The sequence below is a fragment of the Plectropomus leopardus genome, chromosome 18 (genome assembly GCF_026936395.1).
Source record: "Plectropomus leopardus strain MGB_pleo_1.0 chromosome 18, ASM2693639v1, whole genome shotgun sequence".
Classification (NCBI taxonomy): Eukaryota; Metazoa; Chordata; class Actinopteri; order Perciformes; family Serranidae; genus Plectropomus; species Plectropomus leopardus.
The window spans coordinates 31,216,528-31,235,600 of record NC_142193.1 but is presented as its reverse complement, the minus strand read 5'-3'; the positions used below and the strand labels follow the sequence as shown (position 1 = coordinate 31,235,600).

Sequence of the window (19,073 nt, the reverse complement as noted above, 5' to 3'; positions counted from 1 at the left end):
TTGACCTCCTTCACTAATTTTAAAGTTGCACACGCCAGCTTCAACAACTCGAGAGACTCTTCTGTCAGTACGATGAGCATTCTTCCTGTTTCCCAGCTGTCGTTAACCCTTTAGTGCCCGCTTTAATATCACACACACTCGTACCGCTCTACGCACAAAATGCGCTTTGCAAAATTAAGCTTTAAAAAATGTGGCAGGTTTATATGATTTTCAACTTTCACTCACTAAAGTCCTAATCATAGATATCAAATATTCATTAATATTTTGAATTTTTACCCTCCAAATGCCAAGTTTTTGTCATGATGCCACTTTTTTTAGCTTTAAAGAATAATTTACAAAATAAGATTAAAGAATAAAAAGAAACTAAAATGCACCAAACAGTCCCTGAAGGGTTAATCTCACATTAAGAATTTAAGGTGATAAACTTTGACCCAGAAAATTTCATTTTGGATAAAGCTTATGACAAATCAGTTTCAGATTTAGTATCTACAGTTTGTTAGACAAAGATTTAAACAACATTAAGGTAAATTTAAGCATTTGATCACAGATTGTGTTGTTACCTAAAATTCATGGATTTAGGATTTTGGTTGGATGTCACTGATTTTTACATACAAATTACCAGCACACCTACTCCATGCCACAATGGTTTAGCTTTTGATCCTGCTTTGATCTTAGTGGGTTAAAATGTTTTGTCACACCCAACTTTACACATAAAGCACACCCCGACACCAGCGTCCAGCAGAGGCGTCACCAGGTCATTAATGGACATTAAAGACGTGACGAAGGTTTAAGGCGTCCCACGTCTCAGCGGTCACAACGGGGTAAATGTGAGCTCTCTCAAAGCCGTTGAAGTCAGTGACCACGCTAACAGAGTAAGCGCCCATGTTATCGATAAGGAGCCAGTCCCCCACGTGACACTCGGGCATCCAGTAGTTTTCGGTTATTTTGTCATTGCTGTTGCAGGTTGGACCAAAGATGATTGAGCGGTATTTCTGCTCGCTGCTCTCGACAGCCTGCACAGACACGGAAAAATAACAAGGACGTCACCCTGGTTGAATATGTCTCATATCTGACATCATGTTTTAATTTTTTTAAGCCAGACATAGGTGATGGCCTCATTCATTTAGAGCCCAGTATCCAAAAAAATTACATCTAAGTGAAATAACCACATTCAATATTTTTGTCAAATGCCAAAGCAGGAAGGTGCCCTCCTCAGGTGGACTATACATTTACAGAGGCCACCATCTGACTGCGTTCACTAGCCTAAAATAAATTTTGGCCTTTCTTTTATTCATAACCACAATATCAGGCAGGGTGATATGGCCTCTAATAAAATACTGTGATTTTTAACATAAATATCACGATATAAACAATAAATTTCTCAACAATTTGAAATTCCTCTTTTGTCTCATAAGACAGGCAGAACACAAATACGCCATTCGCACAGGGAATGGGAACTATCCCATGACTCAACACTATCAGGACCTCCGAAACAGCAACCCCCTCCCAGAGAAAAGTTGACAAAGACAGCTCACCAACAGGAACATCTTGGATTGACAATTTAGACGCCAACAAACACCCAGACTTAAATGAGGACCTGGATTTCCTGCATGTAAACCTTTTTTTATGTTGTTTTTTAGTGTGTATTTCACTGTTTTGTTGTCATATCTACTATTCATGAATATTGTGGGTCTAAATATTGTCATCTGCTGGAATCTGTATACGCCTACACTCTTTCTAGGACTCTCTGGACGAAGGCTCAGTGTGAAAGGTCTAACATGACCATGCCGTGAAAACGAAGACATTAACATTTCAAAGAGAGTGATTTGGAGTTTTCTTTAGATTTTGTCGGTTAGGTATGAGGACGTGTTGTATTTACCCTGTGAGGATATGGTTCAATGTTGTTGTGAGCAGCGTCATAGGTAAGGCAGCTTATGGAGCCATACATCCCTTCGTTAATGTAGTACATCATTCTGTTCGGTCCATTTTCCTCGCATTCTTGAAAAAAATACATGCAAAATAATGAAAGTTAAGAATACAGCAACTATGCAATATCTTGGCAAATTTGTTGGAAATAATATGGAAATTATTATGAATTGATCCTTTTTATGAGGCCTTATGGCTGCCTGCTGAAGATACATCCTGATGTAGAGCTGCATTGCCATGAAATGCCCCGAGACACATCTGTTAGCAGTCACTCACACCACTCATATTTCAAATCAAGATACATTTAAATACAACACATTTTGTATAGTTAACTGGACACTCATCATTAATTTGGCTCAAAAAGATATCTATACATTACCGCCGTGTTCAACCACACCCTCTGCGTTCACTCTTTTGGCGATGACGTTCACCGCCAGAGTGAAGGCTGATTCCAAGTAGAACCGTCCTGGTTCTGCGATGATCTGCACCCCGCTGTCAGGCGGGAATAACTCATCCAGTGCTCCATTAATGACCTCTGAAAACTGAAAAGGAAATATACGAAGGATAATAAACATATAATGTTATAATGTGTAAGTAATAGGCTGACGGGCTCTGAATGGTTCAGATGGTTAACCACACCTGCAACCACACAGCTCGTCAGCCTGTTTGTGTGCATTATGTATAAATATATGTGTGGTTTCATCTTTTTAAACGTTTGACCTGACAAAGATCCAAGTGGGATCGAAACATTGTCTTCAATAAACTGTGTGGCATAGAGTGTGCAGGCGTTACCTTTTTCCTCATGATAGTTTTTTGAAAGATTTGTACGATGATGATGTACGTATAACTATCCTTTTTCTCAACTTAGCAAACACTGCACTACCATGCAAAGTGAAAGCCAGATATCAACAACATCCAGAAACACGGCCGATTTCTCTGAGCTCATCTGAGACGGACTGACACAAAGTGGCAAAGTGTGCTGTGGTCTGACAAGTCCACATTTAAAATTGCTGGAAATCATGGAAGTCGTGTCCTCTGGGCTAATGAGGAAAGAGACCACCCAGACTGTTAGCAGCTCAAAGGTTAAAGCATGTGTAATGGTACTGGGGGGGTGGTAGTGCCTCTGGCATCATGGGTAACTTCACATCTGTGAAGACAGCATTGATGCTGAAAGGTTCATACAGGTTTTTGAGCAATATATGCTGCAATTCAGATGTTGTCTTTTTCAGGGACGTATCTGTTTCTTCCCGCGAGACCATGAGACACATCGTGCGGTCGATCCAACAGCACGGCTTTGTAGAGACAGAGGTCAGGTACTTGACTGACCTGCCTACAGTCCAGACCTGTCTCCAATCAAACGTGTGCAGCATCATGAAGCACAAAATACGACATCAGAAACCCCGGACCGTTGACACACTGAAGTCGGACATCAAGCAAGAATGGACTTTAATAGTTTGAGTCCTCAGCTCCCAAATGAAAAAAGCTGATGTCACACAGTGGAAACATACTCCTGTACAACAGTGATCGTTTACTGTATTTTATGAGACTGATTTCTTTAACTGACTCAGTTCATTTTATGGAAATTATATCATTTTATTTGTCATAATTAATAATCAACTTTAATAATTATTTTTGTGATAGGCATTTTAATGCTTTGAACCACGAGTTGCTAACAAGATACCTTACTGAAACTTTAATGACCTACAGTAACCAGTATCACTGACATTACAGGCAACAAAGGGAAGGTTTCTGCATGTTTCTATGAAGTAAGAGCCAGGTGATTAGAGAGAGTGGACGAAAACCAAATCGCAGCACAATTACCTCCTCAAATTTCCCCTTAAAGTCTCCGATCTCAGAGAATCCTCCTCCAATATCCACGAGTCTCATCTGAAATCCCTGCAGATTCTGAGGATAAGATATTAATCAACATGTTTTACTGTTAGCAGCAGCGAGTGGTGGAGAAAGTATTGAGAACCTTTATTTAGGTAAAATTACTAATGCCACACTGAAGACTCCACTACAAGTAAAAGTGCTGCATTAAAAAACTTTTTTTTATCAGAAAAATGTAGTCAAAGCTGTTTCAAACTATGTGATGATGCATTTTCCAGCTGATTCAGAAGAGTTCTTGAGGAGTTCATTGAGCTTAAGAAACAGGAGAATTTCAGTTTACTTCATGTGTTGTGTTGCTTTGATAATGACTTACCCCAACGTCAAAGACATGGCGTGCATCTACTATGGCCTGCCTGAACGCCGAACCCTCATAGCAGCCGCTGCCGACATGAAAGCTGACCCCAATGACCTCCACGCCGAGCTCTCCAGCACGTTCCAGCAGCTTACCGACTGACACCAGTCTGGCTCCAAACTTTGAATTCAGTCTAATCAGCGATTTGGAGTCATCCACTGCGATGCGGAGTACCAGTCTGGAAAGATGCAAAAGTATTAATCAACACGCTAACAAGAACCTGCGCTCAATAAAGAAGCAAAAACTATTAGTAGCTGGTCTCTTACTTGGCTTTGGGGTGACAGAGAGAAACTTTTAGGAGTTCATCCTCATTATCAAAAGTCATCACATCTACTCCATGAGCACAGGCATATCTGAGGTGAGACATCGGTTTGGTTGTATGTGCGTAAATGATTTTATTAGGCGACACTCCCAGGGACAGTATCTTCTGGATCTCACCCTGAGTGAGACCGAAACATGTTTCAGACTGAGGAGGAAACAACATTTCTCTGGAACAGAGCAAACACAGCCGGATCATCTTTGAAATACCTTGCTGGCACAGTCGAAACCAGTGTCCAAAACAGTCATCATCTTCAGAACTGCTGCTGTGTTGTTGCACTTGACTGCATAGAAAGGCTTGACTCGAGGCAGGTTAGTCACCCACCTGTGGTGCCTCCTCAGTATGCTGTCTAGATCTGCCACATGGAACGGCTCCTCGATGTCCTGAATAAAGCAAAGTTAACATTTTATTTCTGAAAATGCAAATCTCAAGAATCTCACCTGTCAACAAATCTACCACACAGTCCTCTCCTTCCACAATGTGCTGTGATGTATATCTGTTTTATGAATTTCATCTGTGTTTACTTTGTCATCTCTTCAGTAATATTTGCCTCCGTAGTGATCAAAACTCTTTTTCATCCTCGAGTTAGTTTCTGCACCTTTCACGGTTTGCATTGTACATATTGTTAATTTCGTTACCATTTGTTTTTGTATATTACGTTTTTGGTCGTTTTTAATAGTGAAGTTAACCAGTCAGTTAGTTTAGACGGCCAATAAAATGAAGAAAAGCGCTGTCAAGCCACGTTGTATGTTTGTCTCTTTAATAATTTTGGAAGCCCTTTGAACCAAGTGTAAAAACTGTGACCTAAAATTAGCATCAACTCTCTGATACTCACCACTGAACTGAGCTCTTTTATTTTACTGTCTATGAAATCACTGACGGTCCTTCCTTTGTCTAAAATGTCAATGTCCCAGTTCTCAGGAGACAAAACCACTGATGCATTTGAAGTTGCTGCTCCTGCAACAGATGACAAGCAGGAAAAGACAAAAGTGTAAAGTTAATAAACACATGTCCATTTCACAATAAAATTTCCTTTTGTTTAATAATGATATATCTACATTTTGCCATGTGAGCAGTCCTAAAATATAGGCAGGTAGACACATTTCCCTCACATTACATCACATATATCATCACTGAAGGTCTTTTTTTTATCTTACCACGGCACAGATGCTTCTTCATTGTGATGCAACCCTGAAAATCTCAACTTTCAAACAGAGTAAGTCTGAAGAGTTTCTGTGAAAAATAACTGGATGTGGGTTTGACAGCAAATACCGAAACGCGACCAACTAACACTTTTAAGAAGACACTGATTTTATTTGGTCAGTCCTGATTTTTTCCCCGCCCACTGAGAGGTCGTCACACTGAGACACACAGATCAGGTGTTAGACAATTTGCCAGAGACTTCATACTACAACAGAATCACCTCGAGTGACCCAAACAGGTCATCACAGCGGCTCGGGACATCGTTTTTTTACCTTCAAACACAGTTCAAAAACTACGTTTTACATCAAGTTCATTTACCAGGTATGTTTACAAAAATAAATGAACAAATACAGTTATAAATATGACAGGTATAAAATATAGAATAGATTACAACGGAAAGCCTTTATTGTCATTTTATAACAAAATGTGAAAGTGCTACTTTTGAGAACAGTAACAAGTATTCAAAATGTAAAGAATGACACAAACCGATAAAATATAAGGCACATACAGCAAATAAAGAGCTAATACATTCCTTAAAATAGGGTAGAAATTACCCATTGTTGCACAGAAAAAAGCATGTTTTGTGGATATTAGTGTAACTTAACTACCAAATACAAATATACGTGACCTTACACGTTGTGCTGAACTGTTTGGGTCACTTGAGGTGATTCTGTGAGGTCGTGGGAATATATGAGACTCAAACACTTTCATCTGATCCATCAATTAAATGGCTATCTAATAGGTATGTTGTTTTAGGATAAAGAGTTGGCCAATGGAGGGTTAATCCTTCTTTTCAGTGAATATGCAAAAGGTGCTGTTAACAGGTGAGACCAGGTAAAGCCAAACACACACACACACCCATTTCAAAGTGTAGGATATGGTGCATTTCACATGTAATAAATCAGAGGTTTCAGCTAGAACAGGTTGTTATAATCGGGCACCGCTCATAATGACAATCTGGCTTGACCCGGTATAGCAAACAAAAGTTTCCCATCTTGCTGTCCTGGAACGTAACTTTATCTTAACTATCTCTTCAACATCATTGAGAAAGTACTCGCTGATCAGCTATGGGATTTTCTTCAAGACAATAGTCTATTTCAAGACTTTCCACCACGGTTTAGAGGGGATCATAGCACAAAGAAAGCCCTGGTAAAAAAATACAAATGACCTGGTTGCTTCAGACAAAGGACTTGGCTCTGAACTTGTCTTATTTGGTCTTTGTGTTGCATTTAGCACAAACATCCACATCCTACCACAGAAACTGGCACATGTCCTTTAACTGGCCTCAAAGAAACTGCGCTAAACTAGTTTAAAGCCTCTGGGAACCCAAATCACCCACAACTTACTTAATAATAATGTAATTTAGGGTCATACAACAACCCATACACAAAAGCTGCGAAAAGACAGACTCGTGTGGTGCAGCAGTGAGTTCACTGTCATTAAAAATGGACTTGATAGCCTATTTTTAACGAGTTTAAAAATGCTAATTTTGGTGGGAAAGCGGTATATTAGTCGCCCTTCTGTACCTGTCCAGCAGACGCCCTCAGACTTCCTTATACACCTGTTTCCACTTCTCTAATCACCCCTGAGTCCGCCGGTACTGGCCTGCTGCTAACACAAGGCGGCTCTTCTCTGGACCCGTCAGTCTTCATAGACACACAGCAGGCAGCAGGAGGATCTGGCTGCTGGTCCTCCTCTTCTCTGCAATCAACATTAAGGTCAAAGTTCAATTGAAAGAAACTTGCTAAACAGCACTGTGCACACTAAAATTAAATACTGCTCCCTTTTTTAGTGCCCTAAAGGCTGAAGTTAAATGCTGTCGAATTTGAATTGCGTATTTATGTCCGCTACAGTAGTATCTGCTCTGAAAATCAATTATTTTTTAGATTTGTTTTGGCTCAGTGAGCTCCATGTTGGGACACTCTGGCTCCTGTAGTGTGAGGCCTCGATCAGACAGAGCGCTCTTCAGCAGACTGGGTGGCTTTTTGTCATTGACTTCTATGAAAGTGAACATTTTGCGCCTTGCATTTTTCTGCTCTATGCATCTCACGTTTTTGCAGCACCCTGAAGTTTGGTTGAAAATACTTAAACTCGGACAGAACCAGAAACATCACCATGTGGTTGTCCGCCTCTGTGCACCAGTCATGTTGCACTTGCTGTTTTCATCGGTGTTAGTGAAAACGTGAACACTTCACACACACAAGATCTCTAGAAATAGCACAGTCAGGATTAATGTGATCAATTCAGCATGTGACCAAATGTCTCCCTGTTTGCTCCTGAGATATAACAAACACTATAATATCGAGATGGTGCAGTGAGCTCAGAAAGTGTTTTGATTTGGCTAAAAAAAACAACTGCAGTGTTGAGCATAAACTGTGAAGAAGACGAGATTTGGGTATTTCTGGTTAGTTAGCGGTTTATGCAGATGACCTACGAAATAGGCTCCTTGACTGCACACATTTCTAAACGGTGCTGAACATCTGCTTGTTCTGTCCTCTGTAATGTGATTTTTACGTTTTTGTGTTTTAACTGCAGATTATCTGTTCAACATGATTTTGTATTCACTGTCTGCATTTTACATGTCCTGCTTTTGCACGACACTGACTTACTCTGAGCTGTTTATCCTGTTCAGCTGTTGATGTTTTACAATCTCAGATTCCAGGTCGACAGGTCGCTTGCTTTGTTAGTTGTCTTAATGACAGATTTACAATGAAACTGATCAATGTGTATTGTTCCTAAGAATAATTAGAGGACACTGACCTTCGTCTCTGGTAGCTTGTACAGACTTTCACTTTATTGTCCTCACAGACATCCATTGTGAGGACCAACTTCCCATGTGTATGAATACAGTTCTCTGCCAGGCAGAAAAGGACAGCTGTCAATAAGCGTGGGACAGAGATGGTCTTTTGTTGGCAGTAACAGGTCCAGATAACAATCATCTTATACTGGAAACACGAATACAAAAACTCTGTCTCATCACCATTATATAATTACATGAGGCATTCCTCAAGGTTTCGTTCTTGATCCCATTTTACTTCTAATTTATTTCAGTTAATTTTCAGTTGTTCCAGTGGATCCTGCTGTTTGGCAGAACATAAAAAGAGCTGGTACAAATAAAATCACCAGCCCGATTCAAAGCCTTTATCTGTAACATAAACACTGCAATTACTGCTTATTGCCACAGGAGCCACCAAAGAGAACAGAACAGTCATGCTTATGACACAAAATTGCAACTGCTTTCAATCCAGATTATATTTTAAGGTTTCAAATTAGGTTGGTTTAAATGGTAATTGGGTTTAAGACATATAATTGAAGATACTGCTAAAATCTGTACCAGTTTTCTGAGACAAAGACCTTTGGAAACACAGGATTATTTGTGTCAACTTGTGGGTCTTTCTGTTTTATTTATGTGCTGAAAAAGAAATGCTTTTTCTAACATTATCAAATCGACAACACCATTGTTGTAGCAAATTTTTATTTGCAATACTAGCCCAATGGCTCTGTGAGTGGCAGTGATGGTCTGTATATGCACCACTTTGGTTAAAACTAAAATATTTCAACAATCACTGCATGTCAAATATCAAGGCCCAGGGGATACATCCTCTTGTGATCCTGTAGTCATGTGATGCCTTTATCTGAGTATATGGAACTATCAGTAAATACAAATGAAATCCCAATTTTTGCATATGAAAGAACTTTCTTCTTAACAACAAAAGCAATAACCAAACTATCTTGTCATTCCACTACAGTGAGAACTTAACTCATGACATATATTAACTTTCACTTAGATTATGTAAACTCGTTCAAAGTTAAATGAGTCATTTTACAACATAAGGTTGGGAAATAAAAACTAAAGTGAGGCTCCTTATGTTACACACAGAGAAGACAGAAAACAATTACAATTATATATTTATGAACCTCCCAAAAGTTTGGCTGTTGACTGTTCTAACCTAAACAATCAACACTTAAGGAACTTTACCAGAAGTTTCAGCTGTTAGCAATGTGCCAATCTCACAGCTATACAACACAAAATCCCCCTAAAACCCACATGCTGAACTTGTTAAATTTATGCCACTTCAACTCAATTACGTTAGGTTTTTACACATCGTTAAAGAACAGAAATGACGAGAAGCAGTAACAAATAACAACTTCAGTATACTCACAATTTACATAAGGCTGCCAGCCGCTCCAATGTATATAATGTTTGGTTCTGTGATCAGAATGAAGTGTTACAAAGTAATGGACTCATTATCTTTTCTTCTTGGACACCCTTAAAAAAACAAGTCTTCACAAAACACCGTAAGGACATCCACAACAAAACCCAAACCAGTACGCTGGGTCATAAAGCTGTCAAGTGCTGTATTTTATCAAGGGATGTAACTGCACCAACAGAACATGACTAATCCTACAAGTATAAACTTGTATTTTAATCATTGAAAATGTGCACATTCAAGCTTAGCCTATAATAACAAATGGATTTCTATGTTCTGTGCCTGTGAGTCTGAGTGAGTCTGAACGCTGTAAAAATAATGATGTATGAAAGTCAATGTTGCCGCTAATCATTGACATACCCACTTAGTCATTAACCCTTTAGTGCCCGCTTTAATATCACACATACTCATACCGCTCTACGCACAAAATGCACTTTGCAAAATTAAGCTTTAAAAAATGTTGTGGGTTAATATGATTTTCAGCTTTCATTGAATGAAGTCCTAATCATAGATATCAAATATTTTGAATTTTAACCCTCCACATGCCAAGTTTTTGTCATGATGCCACTATGTTTTTAGCTTTAAATGAATGATGTTCAGTCTCCTCCATGCTCAGTATGTGAGTGTAGCTGCTGACAGTCTGGGATCTGTCAGTGTGTGAGTGTAGCTGCTGACAGTCTGGGATATGTCAGTGTGTGAGTGCAGCTGCTGACAGTCTGGGATATGTCAGTGATCAGCAGCTACATTGACTGTGACAGGTCACCTGGTGGAAATAGCATGTATTTCCTCCATATGCCAAATATGGTCAAAATGACCTCATCAGGTGGAAAATAGTCAAAATGACAAATTCAGAGTCAAAAGCCCAGAATGACACCCAGAAATAATACAAGTCCTGTTTTTCTGCTCTGATGGCTGTGGGATCAAAAATGTCAGTTTGAATGGGTTTCAATGGAGCATTTTTGGACCTGAACAGTCTGAATGTAACTATTTAGTTTCCACAGTGTATTTTAGACTTATTGTAGGAGCTGAGCTGCAAATTCACTGATTACACTCAAACACACAATCTGGACATTTAGGACACATGCATCAACACACACACAGTTATCACAACATGATTTAATGAAAAGGGACTAAAATGCACAGTCCCTAAAGGGTTAATCTCACATCAAGAATTTAAGGTGATAAACTCTGATCCAGAAAATTTCATTTTGGATAAAGCTTATGACAAATCAGTTTCCGATTTAATATCTACAGTTTGTTAGACAAAGATTTAAACAACATTAAAGTAAATTTAAGTATTTGATCACAGATTGTGTTGTTACCTAAAATTCGTGGATTTAGGATTTTGGTTGGATATCTCTGATTTTTACATAAAAATTACCAGCACACTTGCTACAATATTTTACTATTTGATTCTACTTTGATCTGAGTGGGTTAAAATGATTTTAAAAGTGTAAACCACACCCAACTTTACACATAAAGCACACCCCAACAACAGCATCCAAACAGAGGCGTCACCAGGTAATTAATGGACGTTATAGAAGTGACAAAGGTTTAAGGCGTGCCACGTCTCAGCTGTCACAATGGTGTAAATGTGAGCTCTCTCAAAGCCGTTGAAGTCAGTGACCACGCTAACAGAGTAAGCGCCCATGCTGTCGAAAAGGAGCCAGTCCCCCACGTGACACTCGGGCATCCAGTAGTTTTCAATTACTTTATCAAGGCTGTTGCAAGTTGGACCCCAGATGACAGAGCGGTATTTCTGCTCGCTGCTCTCGACAGCCTGCACAAACATGGAAAAATAACATCAACATCACACTGGTTGTCATTTTCCACTACAATCTGTTCCTTTACATCTCATGTCTGACATGGAGCTCTACAGTCACTGTGCATTTAGAGCCCAGTATCCAAAAAAATTACATCTAAACAGAACAGCTCCACACCTCGAGATTCAAGTCCAATGCCAATGTTAACTATCACACTACATGTCATATGCACCCATTCACAAAGCACACAGGCATTCCCACACTGCTGGCCAAGGCTACTGCCCAAGGTGCCACCTGTTACTCAGCCAACATTCATACTCTCTCACACTCTTTCCATTTCCCAAAGCCGAAGACCAGAGATGTCAGATATGGATACAACAGTGTGGAAGACCACATGAACATCTGAATCCATCAAAGATAAATATAAACACTTTCGTTCGTTTCGAGGTAATAAAAATATTAATATTTAGCCGTCTTTGTTTGCTAACGTTACGCAACTTGGCAAACAAAGTTAGCTAACGTTAGTTGTAATGTTAGGTGTTTACATTTATCTTTGATGGATTCAGATGTTCATGTGCTCTTCCACACAGTTGTATCCATATCTGACATCTCTCTTCTTGGGTATTTGGCATTGGGAAGGTGAAAAATTAGACCCCCCCCCTAAACATTTTGGGTATCAGCTGTCAGACTTGCAGGTCTCGGTCAATATCTCACTGATAAAGTTGAAAACTTCATATTTCACATGCTAGGAGCGAAAGCTCGTCAGGGTTAGCAACTGTAACCAAGGGCGGCGGGGCTAAGTGAAGGGACACTTTGCAAATCATTACTTTTTGTTTTCATCTACATTTTACACAGAGTCCCAACTATTTTGGCATTGGAGCTGTGTTTGAACTCAAATCATTATTTCTAAACCTGACCACATGGTTTTGGTGAGTGAAAATGTTACTCATCAACGGACCTATATGCCATTTTTGGAGACATTGGGAAACAACCTATTCAGTTGCTAGGTGTGATGACGTGGTGTATTTACCCTGTGAGGATATGGTTCAATGTTGGTGTGACCAGGGTCATAGTTGAGGCAGCTCACTGACCCATAAACTCCATCGTTAATGTAGTACATCATCATTCTCTCAGGACTGGTTTCCTCAACTTCTGGAGAAAAAAGATGCAAAATTATTTTAAAAAGTTAAAGTTTCGGATATTGCAACAATAAAAGGTCTTGGCAGATATATCAAAAATAATATTAAAATTATTATAAAATAATCATTTTCTTTTGCAGCCGTCCAACACATGCAACCAGGTATTTGGGGGATCTACACAAAATGATAAACTAGAACCCTGCAAATCAGTAGTGTGCTCACTTAGACGCTGAACGTGGCTGCCGCTGAAGATAAATCCTGATGTAGAGGTGCATTGCCTGATAGTTGTCACTGACACCACTAATATTTAAAATCAAGATAGTTACATGTCAAACAACAACATTCATGTAGCTTCAAAAGACGCATCCACATATTACCACCTTGTTTATCTATATCCTCTAAGATCACTCTTTTGGCGATGACGTTCACCGCCAGAGTGAAGGCTGATTCCACGTAGAATCGTCCTGGTTCTGCGATGATCCGCACACCACTGTCGGGCAGGAAGAATTCATCCAGTGCTCCATTAATGACCTCTGAAAACTGGAAAGGAAAAGCATAATGGGTTAAAATCATGTTTGACATGTAGTAAACCACTATTAATCTTCTAGACGTTTCACAGACACTTTAAAAGGTTAAGGTTTCTGCATGTTTCTATGAACCAAGAGCCACGTGATTAGAAAACATGGGTGCAACCCAAATGACATCACACAATCAATGACCATGAGCATTATATATATATTTTTAAATTTACCTCCTCAAATTTCCCCTTAAAGTCTCCAGTCCCAGAAAATCCTCCTCCAATATCCAAGAGTCTCATCTGGAATCCCTGCAGATTCTGAAAAAGTTATCAATCAACATGTTTTACTGGTGTTGGAAGAAGTATTCAGAACCGTCATTTGAGGAAAAGTACTAATGCCACACTGAAAACTCCACTACAAGTAAAAATTCTGCATTCAAAAGCTTTTTAAAGGTATTATTAGAAAAATGTAGTTCTGTCCTGTTTTCAGCTTTGTGACGATGTATTTCACAGCTGATCCAAGAGGGTTTTTAAAGTTTATTAGGAGAATTTCGGTTTGATTCTTGTATTCTGTTGCTACAACGATGACTTACCCCAACGTCAAAGACATGGCGTGCATCTACTATGGCCTGCCTGAACGCCGAACCCTCATAGCAGCCGCTGCCGACATGAAAGCTGACCCCAATGACCTCCACGCCGAGCTCTCCAGCACGTTCCAGCAGCTTACCGACTGACACCAGTCTGGCTCCAAACTTTGAATTCAGTCTAACCAGCGATTTGGAGTCATCCACTGCGATGCGGAGTACCAGTCTGGAAAGATGCAAAAGTATTAATCAACACGCTAACAAGAACCTGCGCTCAATAAAGAAGCAAAACTATTAGTAGCTGGTCTCTTACTTGGCTTTGGGGTGACAGAGAGAAACTTTTAGGAGTTCATCCTCATTATCAAAAGTCATCACATCTACTCCATGAGCACAGGCATATCTGAGGTGAGACATCGGTTTGGTTGTATGTGCGTAAATGATTTTATTAGGCGACACTCCCAGGGACAGTATCTTCTGGATCTCACCCTGAGTGAGACCGAAACATGTTTCAGACTGAGGAGGAAACAACATTTCTCTGGAACAGAGCAAACACAGCCGGATCATCTTTGAAATACCTTGCTGGCACAGTCGAAACCAGTGTCCAAAACAGTCATCATCTTCAGAACTGCTGCTGTGTTGTTGCACTTGACTGCATAGAAAGGCTTGACTCGAGGCAGGTTAGTCACCCACCTGTGGTGCCTCCTCAGTATGCTGTCTAGATCTGCCACATGGAACGGCTCCTCGATGTCCTGAATAAAGCAAAGTTAACATTTTATTTCTGAAAATGCAAATCTCAAGAATCTCACCTGTCAACAAATCTACCACACAGTCCTCTCCTTCCACAATGTGCTGTGATGTATATCTGTTTTATGAATTTCATCTGTGTTTACTTTGTCATCTCTTCAGTAATATTTGCCTCCGTAGTGATCAAAACTCTTTTTCATCCTCGAGTTAGTTTCTGCACCTTTCACGGTTTGCATTGTACATATTGTTAATTTCGTTACCATTTGTTTTTGTATATTACGTTTTTGGTCGTTTTTAATAGTGAAGTTAACCAGTCAGTTAGTTTAGACGGCCAATAAAATGAAGAAAAGCGCTGTCAAGCCACGTTGTATGCTTGTCGCTTTAATAATTTTGGATGCCCTTTGAACCAAGTGTATAATCTGTGACCTAAAATTAGCATCAACTCTCTGATACTCACCACTGAACTGCGCTCTTTTATTTTACTGTCTATGAAATCACTGACGGTCCTTCCTTTGTCTAAAATGTCAATGTCCCAGTTCTCAGGAGACAAAACCACTGATGCATTTGAAGTTGCTGCTCCTGCAACAGATGACAAGCAGGAAAAGACAAAAGTGTAAAGTTAATAAACACATGTCCATTTCACAATAAAATTTCCTTTTGTTTAATAATGATATATCTACATTTTGCCATGTGAGCAGTCCTAAAATATAGGCAGGTAGACACATTTCCCTCACATTACATCACATATATCATCGCTGAAGGTCTTTTTTTTATCTTACCACGGCACAGATGCTTCTTCATTGTGATGCAACCCTGAAAATCTCAACTTTCAAACAGAGTAAGTCTGAAGAGTTTCTGTGAAAAATAACTGGATGTGGGTTTGACAGCAAATACAAACGCGACCAACTAACACTTTTAAGAAGACACTGATTTTATTTGGTCAGTCCTGATTTTTTCCCCGCCCACTGAGAGGTCGTCACACTGAGACACACAGATCAGGTGTTAGACAATTTGCCAGAGACACAGAGGCTGCTTACTCTGGTTGGTGCAGCATTTTGGTTATTATAAGGAAAGCAATGACTTGAGCTCTTCCTGTCGCAGTCAGCATTAGGTTTAGGACTGACCAATTACAGCTCTGTAAGTGAAGAGGAGGATTTTAGATTTAATTATGGATTTTATTGGGAGCAAGTGCAGAGAAACTCTTTTCTTGGTTCCCATCAGTGCATTTTTGCAATTTGTCAGTACTTATTTATCATATTTACAGAAATAATATACTACCACTAAAAAAGACAATGCAGCGGTCACAGTGCACACACAGCACAGCCAGAAAATACAATGAAAGAAATCAAAATGGCTCCACCAGGCGTGCTTCACCTGTCCTCACCTGTGAACAACACCTTCTCCCTATTTAGTGCAAAGAAGGATTACCTCTCCCACTCCTAACTCTTCATCACGAAACAATACCACATACATTCAGGATAGCCGCATCAATGGATCAGATTAAAGTGTTCGGTGCTTCATCTGCTCACAACAACAGAATCACCTCGAGTGACCCAAACAGGTCATCACAGCGGCTCGGGACATCGTTTTTTACCTTCAAACACAGTTCAAAAACTATGTTTTACATCAAGTTCATTTACCAGGTATGTTTACAAAAATAAATGAACAAATACAGTTATAAATATGACAGGTATAAAATATAGAATAGATTAGAACGGAAAGCCTTTATTGTCATTTTATAACAAAATGTGAAAGTGCTACTTTTGAGAACAGTAACAAGTATTCAAAATGTAAAGAATGACACAAACCGATAAAATATAAGGCACATACAGCAAATAAAGAGCTAATACATTCCTTAAAATAGGGTAGAAATTACCCATTGTTGCACAGAAAAAAGCATGTTTTGTGGATTTTAGTGTAACTTAACTACCAAATACAAATATACGTGACCTTACACGTTGTGCTGAACTGTTTGGGTCACTTGAGGTGATTCTGTGAGGTCGTGGGAATATATGAGACTCAAACACTTTCATCTGATCCATCAATTAAATGGCTATCTAATAGGTATGTTGTTTTAGGATAAAGAGTTGGCCAATGGAGGGTTAATCCTTCTTTTCAGTGAATATGCAAAAGGTGCTGTTAACAGGTGAGACCAGGTAAAGCCAAACACACACACACACCCATTTCAAAGTGTAGGATATGGTGCATTTCACATGTAATAAATCAGAGGTTTCAGCTAGAACAGGTTGTTATAATCGGGCACCGCTCATAATGACAATCTGGCTTGACCCGGTATAGCAAACAAAAGTTTCCCATCTTGCTGTCCTGGAACGTAACCTTATCTTAACTATCTCTTCAACATCATTGAGAAAGTACTCGCTGATCAGCTATGGGATTTTCTTCAAGACAATAGTCTATTTCAAGACTTTCCACCACGGTTTAGAGGGGATCATAGCACAAAGAAAGCCCTGGTAAAAAAATACAAATGACCTGGTTGCTTCAGACAAAGGACTTGGCTCTGAACTTGTCTTATTTGGTCTTTGTGTTGCATTTAGCACAAACATCCACATCCTACCACAGAAACTGGCACATGTCCTTTAACTGGCCTCAAAGAAACTGCGCTAAACTAGTTTAAAGCCTCTGGGAACCCAAATCACCCACAACTTACTTAATAATAATGTAATTTAGGGTCATACAACAACCCATACACAAAAGCTGCGAAAAGACAGACTCGTGTGGTGCAGCAGTGAGTTCACTGTCATTAAAAATGGACTTGATAGCCTATTTTTAACGAGTTTAAAAATGCTAATTTTGGTGGGAAAGCGGTATATTAGTCGCCCTTCTGTACCTGTCCAGCAGATGCCCTCAGACTTCGTCATACATATGTTCACCTGTTTCCACTTCTCTCATCACCCCTGAGTCCGCCGGTACTGGCCTGCTGCTAACACAAGGCGGCTCTTTTCTGGACCGTCAGTCTTCATAGACACACAGCAGGCAGCAGGAGGATCTGGCTGCTGGTCCTCCTCTTCTCTGCAATCAACATTAAGGTCAAAGTTCAATTGAAAGAAACTTGCTAAACAGCACTGTGCACACTAAAATTAAATACTGCTCCCTTTTTTAGTGCCCTAAAGGCTGAAGTTAAATGCTGTCGAATTTGAATTGCGTATTTATGTCCGCTACAGTAGTATCTGCTCTGAAAATCAATTATTTTTTAGATTTGTTTTGGCTCAGTGAGCTCCATGTTGGGACACTCTGGCTCCTGTAGTGTGAGGCCTCGATCAGACAGAGCGCTCTTCAGCAGACTGGGTGGCTTTTTGTCATTGACTTCTATGAAAGTGAACATTTTGCGCCTTGTATTTTTCTGCTCTATGCATCTCACGTTTTTGCAGCACCCTGAAGTTTGGTTGAAAATACTTAAACTCGGACAGAACCAGAAACATCACCATGTGGTTGTCCGCCTCTGTGCACCAGTCATGTTGCACTTGCTGTTTTCATCGGTGTTAGTGAAAACGTGAACACTTCACACACAAGATCTCTAGAAATAGCACAGTCAGGATTAATGTGACCAATTCAGCATGTGACCAAATGTCTCCCTGTTTGCTCCTGAGATATAACAAACACTATAATATCGAGATGGTGCAGTGAGCTCAGAAAGTGTTTTGATTTGGCTAAAAAAAACAACTGCAGTGTTGAGCATAAACTGTGAAGAAGACGAGATTTGGGTATTTCTGGTTAGTTAGCTGTTTATGCAGATGACCTACGAAATAGGCTCCTTGACTGCACACATTTCTAAATGGTGCTGAACATCTGCTTGTTCTGTCCTCTGTAATGTGATTTTTACGTTTTTGTGTTTTAACTGCAGATTATCTGTTCAACATGATTTTGTATTCACTGTCTGCATTTTACATGTCCTGCTTTTGCACGACACTGACTTACTCTGAGCTGTTTATCCTGTTCAGCTGTTGATGTTTTACAATCTCAGATTCCAGGTCGACAGGTCGCTTGCTTTGTTAGTTGTCTTAATGACAGATTTACAATGAAACTGATCAATGTGTATTGTTCCTAAGAATAATTAGAGGACACTGACCTTCGTCTCTGGTAGCTTGTACAGACTTTCACTTTATTGTCCTCACAGACATCCATTGTGAGGACCAACTTCCCATGTGTATGAATACAGTTCTCTGCCAGGCAGAAAAGGACAGCTGTCAATAAGCGTGGGACAGAGATGGTCTTTTGTTGGCAGTAACAGGTCCAGATAACAATCATCTTATACTGGAAACACGAATACAAAAACTCTGTCTCATCACCATTATATAATTACATGAGGCATTCCTCAAGGTTTCGTTCTTGATCCCATTTTACTTCTAATTTATTTCAGTTAATTTTCAGTTGTTCCAGTGGATCCTGCTGTCTGGCAGAACATAA

The 19,073-nt window shown here is 39.7% G+C and overlaps 2 protein-coding genes across 2 annotated transcripts; both read right to left on the bottom strand.

Annotated features, from left to right (window-relative positions):
• Positions 1-684: 684 nt before the first annotated feature.
• LOC121939552 (ornithine decarboxylase-like) lies at positions 685-8,506 on the bottom strand. The gene is made up of 10 exons (XM_088069093.1): positions 8,451-8,506; positions 7,252-7,391; positions 5,323-5,444; positions 4,697-4,870; positions 4,435-4,607; positions 4,130-4,346; positions 3,748-3,831; positions 2,306-2,468; positions 1,880-1,998; positions 685-1,013 (listed from the first exon to the last, which is right to left on the bottom strand). The coding sequence occupies exons 1-10, from the start codon at positions 8,504-8,506 to the stop codon at positions 759-761; spliced, it is 1,503 nt and encodes a 500-aa protein (XP_087925219.1). The 3' UTR covers positions 685-758.
• A 2,920-nt stretch (positions 8,507-11,426) lies between these two features.
• On the bottom strand, positions 11,427-17,527 carry LOC148186545 (ornithine decarboxylase-like). Its single transcript, XM_088069092.1, has 9 exons — positions 17,497-17,527; positions 15,106-15,227; positions 14,480-14,653; positions 14,218-14,390; positions 13,914-14,130; positions 13,555-13,638; positions 13,181-13,343; positions 12,695-12,816; positions 11,427-11,681 (listed from the first exon to the last, which is right to left on the bottom strand). The coding sequence occupies exons 1-9, from the start codon at positions 17,525-17,527 to the stop codon at positions 11,427-11,429; spliced, it is 1,341 nt and encodes a 446-aa protein (XP_087925218.1).
• Positions 17,528-19,073: the final 1,546 nt, after the last annotated feature.

Coding starts and splice junctions, on each gene's coding strand:
- LOC121939552 (XM_088069093.1), bottom strand. CDS start 8,506: ATGGATGTCTGTGAGGACAATAAAGTGAAAGTCTGTACAAGCTACCAG. Junction 5,445..7,251: donor GATTAGAGAAGTGGAAACAG/GTGTATAAGGAA, acceptor CATCTGTTGCAG/GAGCAGCAACTTCAAATGCA. Junction 2,469..3,747: donor TTAAGGGGAAATTTGAGGAG/GTAATTGTGCTG, acceptor TTTCCTTTTCAG/TTTTCAGAGGTCATTAATGG.
- LOC148186545 (XM_088069092.1), bottom strand. CDS start 17,527: ATGACGAAGTCTGAGGGCATCTGCTGGACAG. Junction 14,391..14,479: donor GTTTCGACTGTGCCAGCAAG/GTATTTCAAAGA, acceptor GGTCTCACTCAG/GGTGAGATCCAGAAGATACT. Junction 11,682..12,694: donor TTGAACCATATCCTCACAGG/GTAAATACACCA, acceptor ATGTTTGTGCAG/GCTGTCGAGAGCAGCGAGCA.